General features: G+C 53.6%; 3 protein-coding genes across 4 annotated transcripts in view; 2 read left to right on the forward strand and 1 right to left on the reverse strand.

Annotated features, from left to right (window-relative positions):
- The window catches only part of Rab7a (RAB7A, member RAS oncogene family), a 64,951-nt gene extending 63,085 nt beyond the window's left edge, over positions 1-1,866 (forward strand). For both annotated transcript variants that reach the window (XM_020179549.2, XM_020179550.2), the window contains exon 6: positions 455-1,866. In XM_020179549.2, the coding sequence (XP_020035138.1) occupies positions 455-550 (96 nt within the window). In that variant the 3' untranslated portion in view covers positions 551-1,866. The remainder of the gene's footprint in view (positions 1-454) is intronic.
- On the reverse strand, positions 473-17,188 carry LOC109696475 (uncharacterized). The gene is made up of 3 exons (XM_074042900.1): positions 17,123-17,188; positions 15,566-17,033; positions 473-14,863 (listed from the first exon to the last, which is right to left on the reverse strand). The coding sequence occupies exons 1-2, from the start codon at positions 17,186-17,188 to the stop codon at positions 16,278-16,280; spliced, it is 822 nt and encodes a 273-aa protein (XP_073899001.1). The 3' UTR covers positions 473-14,863; positions 15,566-16,277.
- Positions 16,987-17,934, forward strand: H1-10 (H1.10 linker histone). The gene has a single exon (XM_020179546.2). It carries the CDS (start codon positions 17,187-17,189, stop codon positions 17,793-17,795), a length of 609 nt encoding a protein of 202 aa, XP_020035135.1. The 5' UTR covers positions 16,987-17,186; the 3' UTR covers positions 17,796-17,934.
- Positions 17,935-17,952: the final 18 nt, after the last annotated feature.

Below are 17,952 nucleotides of genomic sequence, written 5' to 3' on the forward strand. Positions count from 1 at the left end.
CCGGGGCAAATAGTTCGTGAGACCTCTATCTCCAAAATAACCAGAGCAAAATGGACTGGAGGTGTAGCTCAGCTTTGTAAGTGCTAAGAGTGGGAGGTGGGGATATAGGGGTACTCTGGGACCCAGATGGTATCAAGCATGGCTCCAGCCCCTCACCTATGGGAACTCTGGCCAAGGGTTGCAGGAATCCAGATCATGGTAAGTCACTAAGTACTGGCAACTTTATAAGCCATACAGAAAGCATCTGTCAGCTGGATGTGGTCTTTGAGCCACCTGACTCCGTCCTCACAAAGCATGTCTACTTCTACATGTCCTTCCAGGACGGTTAGGCTCTGTCTCTACTCCCTGCTGTGTCTGGGCAGAGGTGTGCCACTCTAGGGCAGAAAGGGCCCAAGCTGAGAACTGCAATGTCCCTATTCCTGAATCACCAACCTTTCTCTTTCTTGCTGTCCAGGAGACAGAGGTGGAGCTGTACAATGAATTCCCTGAACCCATCAAACTGGACAAAAACGACCGGGCCAAGGCCTCAGCAGAGAGCTGCAGTTGCTGAAGGGGCAGTGAGTGCAGAGCACAGAGTCCTTCACAAACCAAGAACACACGTAGGCCTTCAAACACAAGCCCCTCCTCTTCTAAACAAAACAGAAAGTGATCTCTCACATCCAGCTGCCAAAAGAAGTCCCACCAAACACGGTCCCCACATATACACAACACAAGCAGACAAACTCCAGCCCATGCCTGCAAGGGCTCCTGGAGTCAGCCACCCACCCTATGTGTGGCAACAGGACGGGTGCTGTAGACCCCGCTCTGGTGTGCAATCAGCATTGGAAGCTTATTGTTTTTGTCCACTGGAGAGAGAGAACTGTTTACAGTTAATCTGTCTAATTAGTTATCTGATTTTTTAATGGTCTTGTGGTTCCCGTCCTGTCCCCCTCTTTTCCTCCCCCAAAGGTCCCCTTGGGAAGGCTGGTGCCCATGCTTCATTACAGGCTCACACCCAGTCTGGTCAGGCTGAGTTTTGTATGTATCTGTTAATGCTTGTTACTTTTAACTAATCAGATCTTTTTACAGTATCCATTTATTATGTAATGCTTCTTAGAAAAGAATCTTATAGTACATGTTAATATATGAAACCAATTAAAAAATGTATAAATTAGTGTGAGGAATTCTTGGATTATGTGTTTAAGTCCTGTAACGCAGGTGTGTAAGGCGGAGGGTTGGACCCTGTCTGGATTGCAGAGTGTAAAGAGATGCAGAATTTGGAAATCCAGCTGGCGGCAGTATTGTGTACAGCAGACACAAGAATTACGTACGCCTTTTATCAAAGACTTAAGAGCCAAAAAGCTTTTCATCTCTCCAGAGGGAGAACTGAACTAGACAGTTCCTTTCTGTGTCTAAATTTTCCAAAAGGTTGATTTGCATAATACAGTGGTGTGTGCAATGGATAATGGCTGTTATTTCAGAAATTAAAATTCTCCCCCCCCCCTTTTTTTCCCTTCTCCACACTTCAGAACTCCCGTTTGATCAGCACCCTAGTTAGATCAGCACCCTACTCTCCGAGGAAAGGAGAGCCCTAGCAGACCTGTCCTAGTGACTCTACCTTTGTTCTAGAAGGCGCTCCTTTCAGGGTTGTGGTGTCCTAGGTTAGCAGACCTTTTCCTTCTCCCCTCCCCGTGTGGCCCAGCACTAGTCACCTGTCTCTTCAGTTGAGCCCTGGCAGCCCTGCTCCCTCCCTAGGACCTGCCCTGCATCCTGGCTTGCTTGATGGAGCACTTCCCTTTGTCCAGAGGTCTATGTTCTAGGGTGTGGGCCGAGTTCTTCTGTAAAGAGATGAACGTGATGCCAATAAAACTTAACAAGAACAAAGAATAGCTGCCTCTGCCCTGTCTTTTCTCCTTCCTGTAAACTGTTGACACTCTGGAGACAGACGGTAGCTGGTCACAGCCAGTGCTCATCAGGCAGAAGTGCCTCTTGTCACTGAGCCCTTCAAAGCAGCCCTTTAGTACCTGCCCTGGTGTTGTCTTTCTTTGTAATCTCCGTATTGGAGAGTCGGCTCCTGAACAGAGAAAGCATCGTCCCTCTGTAGTTGTACCACAATGGCTGGCCACTCCTGGCCATGTCTTGCCACAAGTGTGACCCCGTGTGTGTGTGTGTGTGTCTACAAGTGTAACCCCGTGTGTGTGCGTGTGTGCAAGTGTAACCCCGTGTGTGTGCGTGTGTGTACACAAGTGTAACCCCATGTATGTGTGTACACAAGTGTGACCCCGTGTGTGTGTGCAAGTGTAACCCCTTGTGTGTGTGTGCAAGTGTAACCCTGTGTGTGTGTAAGTGTAACCCCGTGTGTGTGTACTGTGCAAGTGTAACCCCGTGTGTGTACACAAGTGTAACCCTGTGTATGTGTGTACACAAGTGTGACCCTGTGTGTGTGTGTACACAAGTGTAACCCCGTGTGTGTACACAAGTGTGACCCTGTGTGTGTGTGTGTACACAAGTGTAACCCCGTGTGTGTGTGAGAGAGACAGAAGAGAACGAACTGGCTTAGTTGCTAAAAGGTGTCACATAGCACTGCACTTTTCACAAAAGAGGAAGATTGGGTCCCCAAGGACCTGTATCCTGACATATAAGACATGATGGGGCTTAAGGTGGGCCTCCAGTGGTAAAGCTCCTGCCTAGCAAGCATGAGGCCCTGAGTTCAAACTCCAGTACTACCAAAAAAAGGAAGAAGATCGTTCTAAAAGAGGAGCCACCTGGAAGCATTTTTATAAAAATAGTTCAGCAGTTGGTTCCTCTAGGTTGTGCCAACATGCCCACTAACTTAACCCCTAACATCTCCTGTGCTTCTCAGACTCCCAGTACTTGATTTCTTCCTGCCTCCTCTTGGCCCATGCTTCATGTGTGAAAGAGCATTCCAGCAGCAGTCACAGTGGTGTGTACCCTGCATTCAGCTACTCGGGAGACTGAGGCAGGATTACTTGAACCTGGGCATTGGGGCCAGCCTGGACAACACAGCCAGTCCCTGTGTCAAAACAAACGAAACACAGACCTTTCCAGGTCATGCTGATGTGTAACAAGAGTTGAACTGATAAAAATACTTTCTTTGAGCAGGGTGTACTTGTACACATGTAATCCTAGCAGTGGGGTGGCTATATAATGTGTAAGGCCCATTGCTAGTTCCTAAAACACAGAAGTTTGGCCCTTAGGAGAAATAATAAAGGCATCTCCAATGTGTGCTCCAGCCCTCGCCGCCACCAAGTTGCAACCCTGTACATATTTTGCTTGACCCACTTTCCAACTGACATGTTTTGTCTTTTCTATTGGGGATTGAGATTGCTAGAAACTACCACTTGAGCCAGTCCTCCAACCAGTATTGTTTCATTGGAAGTTCACACTCCAAATCCACTTTTCTAGCCTCTTTTTAAAAATTTGAAGAAAACATAATGATTGCTTTCCTGAATTTCTCAGTAATGAGTAATTGAGCTCTGACTTCATTAACCACCTCGGGGCGGCGGGGCCGGGGGTGGGGGTTGTGCTGCCAGTGTGGCTCAGAAGTTCAGCACTTGCCTAGCACGGGGGTGGCCCTAGATTCCATCCCAGCCCTGCAAAAACGAGATAAACTGACTGGTTTCAGTGATTGATAGTGACAAGTGAGTGGAGTGGGCTTGCTTCTGGAGACCTGCCTTGTGAGTGGCCACCACTCACAAGTTTCTCTGTGACTGCCGGGTTTCCTGGCCATTTGGAAGATATGGAAGTTTGGAGGGTATCTCAAGAGCCTGGTATGCCTTGTCCATGGCCCTTCCTGGGCCCCCTCCTCTTCTTAACAGAAGTCCAGCCTCAGTGCACATCACGGGGCTAGGGGTGTGTGTCTCCTGCTAGCCTCTCATATGCCAAGCTGTGCTACTGGCTATACCTTCAGCCCCTCAGTATATGTATTTTTGCTGGAGTTCTCAGAAACCAGTCCTGGAATTTTACCTTGTTAGAGCCTAGTTGTGGATCATTGGCGAATTTTTACTCCCTATTGTAGACCAGGAAGAGAAAGGGTAATGGCCATAAAAGCATCCCTTGCTTGGGTTGAGTGTGGTTCAGTGCTACAACACATCAACATGAGGCCCTGACTTTGGAAGGAAGAATCACTGCTGAGCTGAGGTGGTGGGTTCAGTAGTTAGAGTTCCATCTGAATCTGTGGCTCCCCCCACTCTTTGCACTCAAGGGCCTTGGACTTGCTAGACCAGCGCTCTTCCACTCGAGCCACACCCCCAACCCTGTACAGTGATTTCTGCCTTCAGAAGCAGGGTAGACTTGCATTTTGAAAAAGTGCTGGTGTTCTCTGGTCGCCTCTGTACCCCAGGAGGCCTGTGGGGAGTGTGAAGGATGGGAAAACAGTACCATCTTCCCTGCCATGGAATAAAAACCTCCAGTCATGTGATAGCAACTTCATGTGGAAAGTCCCAGAACCCTGTTCTGGTCACTGATTCTGTCGCTACTTCTCCTAGAAGAAGAAAGCTTCTGAAGCAAGTTCACATGCCATGACCAAGTGAGATTTATTCCTAGAAAACAAGGATGGTTTAAGCAACATGGCATCAGTAGAAAAAGAAAACACAATAACCATGTGATACAGAAAGCATTTGACAAAATTCAACAGCCCTGAGCTGCTGGAGTGGTTCAACTGGTAAGAGTGCCTGCCTAGCAAGCATGAGGCCCTGAGTTCAAGCCCCCAGTACTGCCATATTTTTAAGAAAAAAAACAAAACTCACAAATCTTGATGTCCAGGCCCTACCTTCTGCGTGTTTGTCTCACCTGGCCAATGTGAGTGCACAGCAGAGTCTAGCCAGGGGTTCCACATCCCCAAATCCTTGGCCCTGTGAGACAACAGGTTGGACAAGAGAGATATTAGTGGGCACAGAACACAGAAGGTGGTCTGTATTCCTCCTTTGTGCTCCTGTGTAGGAAAGGAATCCTGTCTTGTTAGTGGTTTTTCTTTTTTTTGTTTTGTTTTTTGTTGTGGGACTGAAGATTGTACTCTGAGCTTTGCACTTACAAAGCAGGTGTTCTATTACTTGAACCACAACTCCAATCCAATTTGCTCTCATTTTGGAGATGGGGGTCTCATGAACTATGTGCCTAGGCTGACCTCAAACCTTGATCCTCCTGATCTGAGCCTCTCAAGTAGGATAATAGGCGTGAGCCATCAGATCTTATGTCCCGCACGAGCTTGTCCTAGAACCCTGGGGACGATGGGAAATGCTTGAAAAGACAACAGACAGAAGACCAAACATAAAGCTGGGACCAGGTAGGCTGGGTGCTAGGATGGAGACACACCAGCCCCTCCACCTCCAGTGAGTTTATTATATACAATGGAAACACGAGGTGGAGAGGCAATTCTCCAGGGAGGGGGCGTGACACCGTGATCCTTGGGAACAGGAGGAACTTGTGACAGCTTCTCTCTGAACGTAAACATCTCAGGAAAAACAGCTGTACTGCATCTTGCCCACTTCAGCTGAGGCTGTGCCAATCAAGGGTGCAATTTTACTGGTCATAACTATACTTGCTCCCCTCTGCGGTTTGGAGCTGTGCCAAACTCAAACACGTAGCTTATTCTATACACCTGTTGGCTCCCAACAACCAAGTTACTATTATTTTTTAACCCAGAGCCTCATGCTGACTAACGGTCTCTCACGAGAGTCCCTTGCATGTGTGCATGTGTGTGAATATGGTCACTGAGGTTGCTGTACTATCCCCAGACCCTCCGTGTGCTGCCCTGGGGTGCTGCACTGTGCATGGAGACAGGCCCCAGTTGGCACATAAGGCCACAGGGGCCCAAGGCTTAGTAGTAGGTTTCCAGGGCTGTGTGTGACAATCTAGGCAGGCCTGTGGAAGGGTTTTATTTCCACAGTTTTTCTTTAACCTGAGTTCTTAAGACCAATGTTTAAACACACACACACACACACGATTACACATTATAAAACTCTCAAGTCCCACTTTTCTCCAAAATGTCTTGCAGCCTGAGGCTAACATTGTGCTTGGCAGAGCAGTGAGAGCCTCAGTGGCTCCATCACAGGCACACCATATCCTCCCCACATCATCCCTCACAGAGAATTATCTGCCTGGTGAGGTAGGCCTGAAAGTTTGTGGACCCTCGGAAGAGTTTAATAAGTGCTTTTGTCAGTGGGGCATGTCACCTGTAATCCCTGCTACTAGGAGGCAGTGGCAGGAGGATTGCTAATTGTAGGCCAGCATAGGCTCAAAAACAAAACACAAGCAAAAGGGCTGGGGAGGGGGCAGGAGGGGAGCTGGCAGAGTGGCTCAGTGGTAGAGCACCAACCTAGCAAGCATGAGGTCCCGAGTTCAAACCCCAGTAGCACAAAACAGAAAAAAAAACAATAAAGGGCTTGGGGTTCATAACTGGAACATGGCTCAAATGATAGATGTGCCAAGCCCTGGGTTCCATCTCCAGTACCAAAAAATAATTGCTTTTTTATTTGCTTTGCTTTTGGGTTTGTTGTTTTGGTTTTAGGAGTGTCTTGTTTTTATGTTTTGCATACTTGGGACAAAACCAGCGTGGTGGCTCAAGCCTGTAACTCTAGTTACTCTGGAAGCTAAGATCAAAAGGATCACAGTTGGAACCCAGCCCCAGCAAATAGTTCTAGAAACCCCACCTCAAAAAAAAAAAAACAACACAAAAAAGGGCTGGTGGAGTGGCTTAAATGGCAGAGTGCCTGCCTAGCATGTGAGGCCCTGAGTTCAAACCCCAGTACAGCCTTCCCTTCACCAAAAAAAATGTAAGTGAAAAAACATCTCAGACCTCTGACAGACAAGAAGGGCCTTGAGGTGTGCAGCGTGACAGTTGTGTCAATGTGTCCAGATGGCTTTATGATCGTCTGGAAACACTTGTCCCAGGGCTGCTGTGGATATGTAGTCCAGAGGAGCCAGCAGATGCCATCACACCCGTCTGGGAGACACACCAGGAACGGCCTTTGTCCTCTGCTAGGTGGCCCTCAGTGGGGTGGCAGTCTGACTCTGCCTGGGCATCCTGAAGACGCGCTTCCGGGTTGACCGACCCCTTTGGAACTCTATTTGGAACTCTGGACATTTAAACATCTGAGCAGGAGGTCTCGCAGCCTTGGCAGTGTCCCCACCTGAGGACCACAGATGGTGTTGTGTTTTTTCAACCTTGTAGGTGAACCTTGCTGAGCTTCAGTGACGGCCGCTAGCTGGAGGGTGAGTCTCCAAAGCAGGAAGGCCTTCCCTGGAGCTTAGGGGACCCTCCTAGGCCTGGTTTCGGCCCCGCCCCGGGGACACAGATAACCACGAGACTGCAGTGCAGGCCACCGCAGAAGGGGTCCCAGGGCCAGCATGGTGGCCGGGTGGCTGCGCGGGTCCTAAATGACGCGCGGGACACCCAGGCACTGTGCAGCGGAGGGGCCCCCGCAGGGAGAGAAGCCAGCGGTCTCCATGGAGACGGGGGCGGGGCATCGCCTGTGGGCGGGGCTAGCCCCCAACGACTAACCGCTGCCAGCAGTCGTCGTCCGCAGTCGGCGGAGGTCAGTGAGGAGGAAGGCGGGGAGCTGGGGGAGGTCACTGCTGTCGCCTCGACGTCGGGACGACGTCTCCCGGGGATCTTTTCCTTTCGCCCCAGTCCTCCCGTGGGGCCTCGCCGTCTCCTACTAAAGTAAACGTTTACTAAGCGTCCACTGTGCGCCAGGCACGGGCAGGGACAGCATGGCTGCCTGGGGACACAGAGGTAGCACGGAAATGCGAGCACTCCAAGGAGTGACGAGTACCCTGAAGGAAGAAATGCGATGACCCTACTTCAGATGGGGTGTTTAGGGAGGGCTGATCTGGGGTGGGCACAAATAGGGGAACCAGGCCCAGGCCTGGGCTGGAAAGTGGGGCTGGCAAGGACACGCCGGGACTTCCAGGCTGGGGGAGACTGTAGATTTACTCTAAGTGGAGCTTCAAGAATGCCCTCGGCCTCTGAAGATCCGGCAACCTAAGACCCATTTGGATGGAGACAATATCCAGTTCTGGAAGTTTTGCCATCCAGACCTACAAAGGAGCCCAGAAGTCCTCTCCCATGGACCTGACCCGTGCCCAAGCCACTTGAAAGGCTGCAGATCCAGCAGCCTTCAAGCTGCCAAGATGGACGTCCGGGTGATAGAAGAGAAGAAACCCCTGCCCAGCCCACTGGATGGAGGGTTCCCCTCCACACACACCTTTTACCTTGGCTCCGACATGGGAACGGTATATATTTTTTTAAAAGCCTCTTAAACTACCTTAGAGCTGGAGACATAAGTGATTTTTGAGCCACATCAATGCAAAGGTTGTCCTTGTGTGGAAATAAACCATGTTGTACTGCCAAAGTTAGACCAAAAAAAAGCAATGACCGGGGGTCCTCATTACGTAGACAAGAACATTAGTCCCTGCTTATGCTTACTAGGTAAATAATGGTATTCCAAAGCCTTTTAACCACCATCAACATGAGCACTGACAAACCACGGGCACAAGTGCCCACCGACTAGTTTGGACGTCCCTGGCCCTTGTGATGGGGGTGGAGGGGACAGACCTATTTGAGATCTAGGCACAGTTCCAACTGACTTGGCAAGAACCCCACTCTCTAGGCTGAAATCCTCTTGGGCCACTTTTTTTTTTGCTGGGACTGTTGTTTGAACTCAAGGCTTTGCTCTTGCAAAGCAGGTGCTCTACTTCTTGAGCTACACCTCCAGCCCATTTTGCTCTGGTTATTTTTTTTATTCATTTATTCACATGTGCACATATTGTTTGGGTCATTTCTCCCCCTTGTCCCCTGTCCCTACCCTTTTCCCCCAGCTCTGGTTATTTTGGAGATGGGATCCAGGCTGGCCTCAAACCGTGGTCCTCCCATATCTCAGCCTCCTAGTTAGGATTATAGGCATGAGCCACCGGCACCAGGCTGATGCTTTCATATGTCACAGAACAAACACTAGTCTCAGGCATCTTTTGCACTTTACAGTGAAATTAGTTTTAACTCCAATTTGGTTGAAAACTTCCTGAGGGAGAAAACAGAGTATGTGGTATTGATAAAAGGACTTGAAACTTTTTTTTGGCAGTAGTGGTGCCTCCTGCAAGTGCCGTCCCACTGGCTTACACTCCTAGACCCTGGGTATTAAATGTTTTTAGAGTAAAGATGTTTAGTTGGACTACAGGCTTGAGGTTCATGTGCATTGTTACCTCATTTTGATTTGTTTGTCCAGGTCAGGGCCTGAATCGTTTTGGAGGAGGTGGAAGAATTCAATTATTTTTCTATAATGAAAGCATTTTCCACCAAAATGAGCCTCATACCTGAATGCAATACGTATCTTACTGAGGAAAAGAAGCAAACTGCCTTTCCATCACTGTGTACAGGTTCATTGTCTTGAACCCTCTCAAATGCTTGTTTTGCTTTGGATAGTATTTTGTTTACAAGGAACTAACCTCATATAGACTCTAAAATAGAAAAAATTGTGTCCTCTGTTATGAGCTCTTGTTTTGGCACTAAAAATCCTTACTGCTTTCTTTAGAAAAAAAAAAAAAAAAAAGATGCCACCAAGGCCTTCTCAACCTTCTACAAGGAGACTGTGGGAAGGGCAAAAGGGGTGACCAGAATGCTCTGCAGTCATCAGAATAGCGCTTGTCCCTTCCCACAGTCTCAGTTCCTGGGGCTACCTCCAGAGAGAGGGTGCCCAGACCCTTGGTGGAACCTTTGCCCAGGAGTAGGCTGAAAGAGCCACACCCCACCTTGTGGCCTCTCCCGTCCTGTGGCCAGTCCAGTGCCCCTTCCCTGGCCTCTTGCTAACTGCAGCAGATGGGGGAAGGACACAAGACCACTGGACTGGGAACTAGGCTTGGAACAGGATCAAAAGCCCTGCCCAGGCCTCACCTCTTCTCTGGACCTCAGCTTCATGTAAAATGGGTACCAGGAGAAGGACAAGGGACCTCTAAGCCCTGCAGTGCACCCCTGGCAATGGCTCTAGACCATTTCCTGAGGGCCTTTTTCAAGAAGAATGCCCTGGTCCAAGGGGAACAAAAGAAACATCTTTTGAGAACAGCTTTGATTTTGCAAATGCAAGTCCAAGTTAGACTGGATTTGTAGGTGTCCATTACTTGATGTGGCAAGAGATAGGGCAGGGGACTGGATATCAGCAGAAAGTAAAAGGTAATTTAGCAAGAGCATAGGTAAAAAGGAATCAAGATGACTAAGGAATGGCAAAGGAGTTGGGGGCTGGAGGGGTGGGGTGCTGACAGAAGCAGAGGGGGACAAGCGAAGAGGCGGCCTGGGGGCACCCTGGAGGGTTCCGAGCAGGACAGCATGCTCTGGCTACCTTCCTGCAAGGTGGTCTGCAGCCTCTGAGTGGAGGAAGGACGGCACTGGAGCAGGTGGGGGCCTAGGAAGCAAGGGTCCACTCAGGACACAGGCAGGGCTGTGGCTCAGGCACCTGGCCACCCTCCTACCCAATGTCTGTAGTGGCAATGAAAGGACTGGGTCTGATGTCAGGGTGTCAAGGAAGTGGTTACTAACTGGCCTGGACTAGTCGGGAGGGGGTTCAAGACCCCTCCAGATTGGGTGAGCCAGTAACTGCGTTATTTAAGTACTGTGAGCTTTATGGGCCCCAGTCCCCCAAACTAGGTGACCTGCACAGCCCCATGCTAGCCCTGCCCAATACCTGGACCCAGTAATGGAGCCCTTGATTGTCACCAGGAGGGCTGGTGGAATGAGGGACACACAGAGATGCCCAAGTCGGCCCGTGGCTTTGCATTCCATCACATTCATTCAACAAATATTTATTGAGGGTCTACTATCTGCCAGGCCCTATGTAGGAAGGGAATTGTTTCAGGGTTCCTGGGGGAGGGATGACAAGCACAAACAGGGCACTCCTGAAAGCGATGTGGAACCAAGCAGAGCACTAGGAAGTGGCTGTCTGAATGGAGTCGGCCAGCAAACAATTTGCCATCTTCTGGACACCAGCCAACCCCTCAAGTCTGCACCGTGGAGCGAGGACTGACCATACCTTCCAGTGCCATTACTGCTCTCCGCCCTGACCTTCACCTCCTTCCAAGGTCTCCCCAACTGAGCAGGGGCCGGCCCAGGTGGATCCTGGAAAATGGTCTCTTGTATTACGGCTTAGTGCCTGAGCCCAGGCTTCAGAGAAGAAACGTGAAACCAGACTACCGTCACTTCCAAGGGGAGGAGGGCAAGTGAAGGGTCCTGTGGGGGGGACTCAAGCAGGGCCACCTGGGGCCTAGGAGACCCTTGCAAAAGGAAATCCCAAGAAGGCTTGGGTGGAAAGGTGGACAGGCTGGGTCTGCCTGCCCTGCTGCCCTTAGGAGCCTTTACTCACTGGGCCTTCTCCCCTCCTCACTGTTCCCAGCCAAGGGCACAAAAGATGCAGCTTTCTTAGCACAGGAAATGAGGCCTAGGGGGCTCCCTAACTGGAAGGGGCCATCCCCTCCCTCCACACCCACCAGCTGCAGGGATGGAGCCAGGGACACTGGGGAGGACCAGGAAGTGTCTACTGAGACTGGGGAAAGGCAGGCATGGGAGCTGCTTCGGAGGCACTGCAAGAGGTGGGGCTGAAGGAGAGGAAGTCAGGAGCCAAGTGGGAGGGACCTGGTCTGAGGGCGGACCTTTCCAGAGAGCAGGAGGCTGGTGGGTTGTGATGGCAGCAACTTGAAAGGGGCCGAGGGGTCACAGAGGCCAACAGGAAGTGATGAACCCTGCAGCTCCTGCAAGTGGAACGGGCACCAATCAACCTACACACAGGAAGGAGACCCTCGTGTCCATCCTGTTAAAGTAACGTGGCGCTGCCATGATCTGCCATGATCACAATCAGCTCAAAAGCTGATGGACAAAGCAAAATTTACTTCTGCAGAAGGGGGTGTGGGTCTTGACCTAAATCAGGCAAGCCAGCACACACACACAGGCGGAAGGACTGCCTTTTTATCCTGACACAGGATTGCTGCCCCTTGCTCTAAGGAGGGAGCTCGGGTTCACAGCCTTCACAACTGGCTAACATCGAGGTTTAGGGGAGGGCATGGGGAAAAGCAGACAGGATTGGAGAGCACAGACATGAGACTTAATTTGATTGGTGTACCCAAAGACAAAAAGCGGTAACCCATAAGGCAGGAATTCCAGGATTCTGGGGAAACTGAGGCCTGATAACTTTGACCTGGAATGGCAGCACCAAGTATGTAATTAACCCTTGGGCCAAAGGGACCTTGAAGCAGAGATTCCTCTGGACAATGATTATCCTAAGACTAGCAGTTTGTTTTAGGATATTGATGACAGACAATTCTCTGCTTAAAAGCAGAAACTTTACAGTCAAGCAACGTGCCACCGAGCACACAGACAACTGGGGAAATTACTAAATCCACACAATGACAGCCATTCCATGCTGTGATACTGGGCGGGCGGGGTCAAACCCAGGACCCTGAGTCATTGTACCAACTGAGCTAGCTCTTTGACAAAAAGACCCAATCCAGTTGATTCCCACACTCTTCCAGTCTCTGCACAGCCCTGCACAGCTCCTGGGGAAATGACAGGGCAGGGGCATCACCTCCCTCCTGGAACAGTGATGTGTGCGTGTTGAGGGTGACAGACTCGAATCCCCAAATCCCCAACCCCCAGCCTTTCAGGACCAACAGTCCTGGGCTGAAGACTTACTCAGCGGTCCCCAGGGTGGAGCCCTGCCCTGTCCTTCTCCAGTGCTAACCTTCCCCAAGGACCACTGGGGTTCTCTTCAGGAGCACCCCCTCAACACATCAGAGCCTTCTGCTGTGTCCTGAGCACGGCCCAGCTCATTTGTTGTTGGGGCACAGTACCCCTATCTGGAGCCCCACTTCAGCCCCTCTGCTGACCCCCAGGTCTGGAAGGCCCCCACATTTGCATCTTAGGCTCAGCCTCCACTTGCTTTGATCACTTGACCTCTCAGAACACGCCACCCAAGCCCAGGGGGCTCTAGACAAGGTCCCCACTCGGGGCACAGTTACACACTTGCATGTTGAAGGCAGCCTTCCCCTGGGCCCCTCATCCTCCCTCCTACCTTACACCTACAGGAAGGTTGGCCCCTCTCTTCCGGAAGGAGGGGCACAAAGCCCACAGCCTGGTGAGTGGCCCTGTGCATCCCCTTTACAGACGCACCCCACAGGGCACGAAGACCCAAGGCTTTGGGATTCCAGTCCCCAAGTCTGTGTCCTGGGTGTGTGGAGCTCTTCAGCCAGGCTGGGAGTCCTCTCTTCTCGTGGAGCCTTGCTTCTCTTGTATCTACCTCCTCTGCTCAGAAGCCCACAAGAACCAGACTGCCATGGCAAGAAGGGCCACTTAAGTGCCGCACACCCAGCCCAAATTGGGAAACTGAGACTGGGAAGTGGAGGCGTAGGGTATCTGTCTCACAGGGTTTGTGGGGAGGCCAAGGGCTCCTGCCTCCCAGTGCTCAGGTCAGACGGATAACTGCACCCTTGGTCACACCAGTACGGAGTGCCCAGTGCTGGGGCTTCACCAGGAAGCACAACAGAGCAAGGTTCACAGTTCATGAATAAGTAGACAAAGCGGTGTCCAGCGGTGCTAAGTGCTATGAAGGAAATAAAGCAGGGGTCTTAGCAGGCTGGGAAGGCCTGCCATAGCACCACCCGCCCAGAAAAGACCTGAGGCAGGAGCCGAAAGGGCCAGCATGGCTGACAAAGACTGGAAGAGCTGAGGTGGAGTCTCACCCAAGTCTGATGATGGCCATTGGAGCCTTTCAGCAGACATCAGGGAGGGGGGAGGGGGAGGGGGGGAGGAAAAAGAGGGCTGAACTAGGGTCTGGGGGGAACAGCAGGTTCCCTGGAGTGAGAAGCAGTGTTGTCAACCTATGGATGGTTTTTGGAGCCCTCAGGCCAGCAGCAGAGTCCCCACCCCACTGAACTGTGCAGGGCTGTCCTCTACAGTGTCTGGTAGAAAAGTGTCGTCGACTTGGGTGCTGGCTCTGTGAAGCCCTGGCCTAATGACCCCCTCCCCTTTCTTTTTTGGTGGGACTGGGGTTTGAACTCAGATGCACCCTTTTTTGTTGTGTCATTTTTTGTTGGCCACTCAGGGCCTTCCTTCCTCACCATGGTTTCCTGTGGGGTCATTGGGGAGGGGCACCATAGGAGTGGGGTTTGAGAGGGTGTGAAGGCTGGCAGGGCCCCAGTCTGTGTGCCTATCTGGGTAAAGCCTCTGACTGCCTCCCCCAGGCGTCTTTCCTCCCCATCCTATGAGACCAGTGAGCTGGGACCACTTGTCCCTGCCAGCTCAGAGAGCCTCAAGTTACAGCTGTCCTGAGCCCTGGTCCACTCACAGGCCAGGCAGCAGCCTGAAGCCCACTTGCCCACCAAGGTTGGTGTCAACTCTGAGCTGCATCTTCTGTGTCCTCCGTGACCTGGTCACAATGCCTGCCAGCACTACCCCCTGCTCCACTGGTGTTCCATACTCCAGTTATGGCCAGGCCTCCCCCAGAAGAACCTCCCCCAAACCACCTCCTGCACTGCCTTGCTCGCCCTGGAGGGTGTTACTCAGGCCCTGTCCTCTTGTGCTCCCCCCCCAGTAAATTTTCAGATGTTTTGGGGGAAACCTAAAATGTGGGCTGCATTTTCCTTGAATCGTGTGTGTTTTAATCCTGTCATTTAGGTTTCATAAAGTGGAGTGTCAAGAGTTGGGAGCGTCTCAGGGCAATGAGTGACCCCTGGAAGCTGGGAGCCCGTGGTAGGTCTCCCCAGCTCTGCAGGACCTGCTTCACTGCCAGGGTCCACCTTGTGAGGGGTGGACTGTGAATAATCAGTTCTTGGTTCTTGAAACTCTGTCCTCTTCAGCTTCCAGGCCACAGCCATACCTGGCTTCTCTCTGTGAGAAATAAAGTCTTTTCTGTCAAAGTGTATGTCGCCATTTTAACTGCCTGTATTTGCAGCTTCTCTGTCTGGATTTCTGGTGAGCCCCCTCTACCTGTGAGAACTGCTCACTTAAGATAACCCCAAGTAGGTACAGAATTTCAGGTAGTCAAGAAGCGTGTGAACTTTTGGCCAACCCAGGTCAAGAGGCAGGCTATTCTGTTAGGGATATAAGGGGGATATAAGGGGGAACAGATTGCCCACCCTCTTGTGCTGGTTTTGCCCACGTGCAGGCTGGCACCCTTCTGGCCAAAAGTAAAGTTTAGTGTCGCTGAGACAGTTCTTTGCGCCCATGTCTTTCATCGGAATATTCACTTCTGGCACCTCCTTCCTTGGTCTCCATTGGAAGCCTCCCCTACTGCCCTCCTTTAACTAAACCTTTCCTGCCCCACAGATGAACTGAGAGACCATTCTGCCCCCCTCACCCGATCCACTCTTCTAGCCACCTGCCCTCCCTACTCTGGCCACATTCATAGGGGTGATAGCCTGGCTGCCAAAATGCGATTTCAACTGGGTCATCCACCTCTGCTCCCCTGACTCTCAAGACCCAAGCACAGGTCTCTCCTGGCCAGTCACCTGGCTGCCTCCCCTCCCCTCACCATCCACCTCATCTCTGCACCCCGGTCCACCCCTCAATGAGGCTACCACATTCACCAACCTGGGCTCAGCCTGGAATGGCACTGTTACCGAGGTCTGCCTCCATCTTGCTGCCTCTTTGGAACAGGGGCACCTTTCATGATGCCTGGCCTGGAAACACTGCATTTCCCGAAGAGTCTGTGTCAAGCTGTGCAGTCTCCGGAAGGCCCTTTCAGCTCTGAGGGCCTTGGCTCCATAGCACTTGAACTCCTGATAGGAAGTTCTGCTTCACTTTAATTACTGTGGCTGAGGACCGGGACCCTCAAGGTTTTCTTCTCCGGCCTTAGCAGGTGGTCCACTCATTGGCCCTTCTTTCTGCGGGGAGTGTTTGACCTTTGCAGGGTCTTGGGCCGCAATCTACCTTCTCTCCTTGTAGCTATTGTGCTGGGACTCTCAGCTCTTCCCTGGCTCAAACTCCTGACCTATCCGCAAAGACTCCCACCTTCAGGGTCCCCACCCGAAAACCATTTCCCCCCGAGCATCATGCCTTGGTCTCAGCTTCCCCCAGGGCAGGCTTCTTTGGCCTATCACCTCTGCACACCCAGCACTGGAGCCAGCAGCCCCGGTAGCACGTCACCGGCGCCTTGGGGTGGGTGTGGAGCAGGGCCAGCAACTAAGAGCAAGTCCCCGCCCAAACGCTCCCACCCTGGAACCTCCATTTGGCTTTAGGGGGATTAGAAGCGACTCTTTACGCATCACAAAATGGGGGTACTTGGAGCATCAGGGAGCGGCCATCAATGTCCCCGGAGAGGCTCTGTGTGCCAGGTCCCCAGGCCCATGATCCCAGACACGCAAGCCGAGGGCCGGCGCCCCCCAACCGCTCCACTCGTCTTGGGGGAGCCCCCCGCGCAGCCGTCCTTGCACTCTCGACGTTGCGGGGGCCGACCGCATGAGGGCGCGCCCTGTGTTAGTTCGGACAAGTTAAAGCTCGTCCCGCGGGCAGGCCCGGGGGTCCCGGGCCACGGCGGGGCTCGAGTGCTCGGGGCGCACTCTCGGCTACCGCCGCCAAGGCTCGGGGCCTTGGTGCCTCTTCCGGGACCCGCGCTATTCGCTCCCAAACGGGACGCCCCCCTGCTCCGCACTCCCGCAGCCCAGGGGCGCGCCTCTCTGTGCCCCCTCGCCGCGCCCGTCCGGGACGCGGGACGCCTCTCGGCCGCACCGGGAGCTCGAGCCCAGTCCAGGGCGCACGGCTGCGGCCGCGGCGGCGCCAGGGAGGCGCGGGCCAAGGAGCCAGCGGCCGCGGAAGGTGCTCCAAGAAGCACAAGTTGGCGCTGGCCCCGGCCCAGGCTGTTGTTGTTCTCAACGTGGTCCGCCATGGAGAAATAAAAGCGGAGCAGGGCGCCCTCCTCTCCAGAAGGCAGCGCGCACGCCCAGAGCTCCGGTGCCGCGCGGCGCGGCGCGCTCTCCGCCAGGTCTCCGGCGCTCGGACCCCGCTCCTCGCCCCGGCCCCAGCCGGGACCCTCGCCCGCACCCCCGCCCCCACCCCAGCCCTGCCGCCCGGCCCCAGGCCCGGCCGCGGCCGCTCCCGCCTGGAGCCGCCGCGCGCCTCCAGCCCCCCGGCGCCGCCTCGGCCCCTCGCCTTCCTCTTCCCGGCGCGGCCCCCCGGCTTCCGCGCGCCGCCCGCCACCAACCCGCTGGCCACCATGTCGGTGGAGCTGGAGGAGGCCCTACCGCCGACGAGCGCCGAGGGGGCGGCCCGGAAGGCGGCCAAGGCGGGCGGCCCTGCGGCGCCGTCCCCTTCCAGGAAGAGGAAGAGCAGGAAGAAGAACCAACCGGGCAAGTACAGCCAGCTGGTGGTGGAGACGATCCGCAGGCTGGGCGAGCGCGGCGGCTCGTCGCTGGCCCGGATCTACGCGGAGGCCAAGAAGGTGGCGTGGTTCGATCAGCAGAACGGGCGCACCTACCTCAAGTACTCGATCCGGGCGCTGGTGCAGAACGACACGCTGCTGCAGGTGAAGGGCACCGGCGCCAACGGCTCGTTCAAGCTGAACCGCAAGAAGCTGGAGGGCGGCTCGGAGCGACGCGGGGTCCCCGCGGCCGCCGCCAGCCCCGCGCCCGGCGCGCACAGGGCCGGGAAGGCGGCGGCCGGCGGACGCGCGGACAGGAAGCCGGCCAGGGCGGCGAAGCCCGAGAGTCGCGCGCACAAGAAGGGCAAGGGCGGCGCGGCCAAGAAGGCGGCGGCCGCCGGGGCCAAGAAGGTGAAGAAGGCGGCCAAGCCCAGCGTCCCCAAGGTGCCGAAGGGCCGCAAGTGAGCGCGACAGACCCGAACGCCCCTGTCCCGTGGCCTACTGGCATTTCGGTTTCTCCACCCCACTGCGTTCGGTTCTGTACGGTTCGGCCCGGCCCGCGCCGGCCTGGTACCCTTGCCCCCGCCCCTCCCCCCGCCCAGCGATGTCGCCTTCTGTTGTT

The sequence above is a fragment of the Castor canadensis genome, chromosome 10, assembly GCF_047511655.1.
Source record: "Castor canadensis chromosome 10, mCasCan1.hap1v2, whole genome shotgun sequence".
NCBI lineage: Eukaryota > Metazoa > Chordata > Mammalia > Rodentia > Castoridae > Castor > Castor canadensis.

Bases quoted from the DNA above. Each gene is read 5' to 3' on its own strand.
- H1-10 (XM_020179546.2), top strand. From the start codon at position 17,187: ATGTCGGTGGAGCTGGAGGAGGCCCTACCGCCGACGAGCGCCGAGGGG.
- LOC109696475 (XM_074042900.1), bottom strand. From the start codon at position 17,188: ATGGTGGCCAGCGGGTTGGTGGCGGGCGGCGCGCGGAAGCCGGGGGGC. The intron at 17,034-17,122 runs GCGAGGGGCCGA...GCCGGGCGGCAG, and splicing joins GCCGCGCCGGGAAGAGGAAG to GGCTGGGGTGGGGGCGGGGG.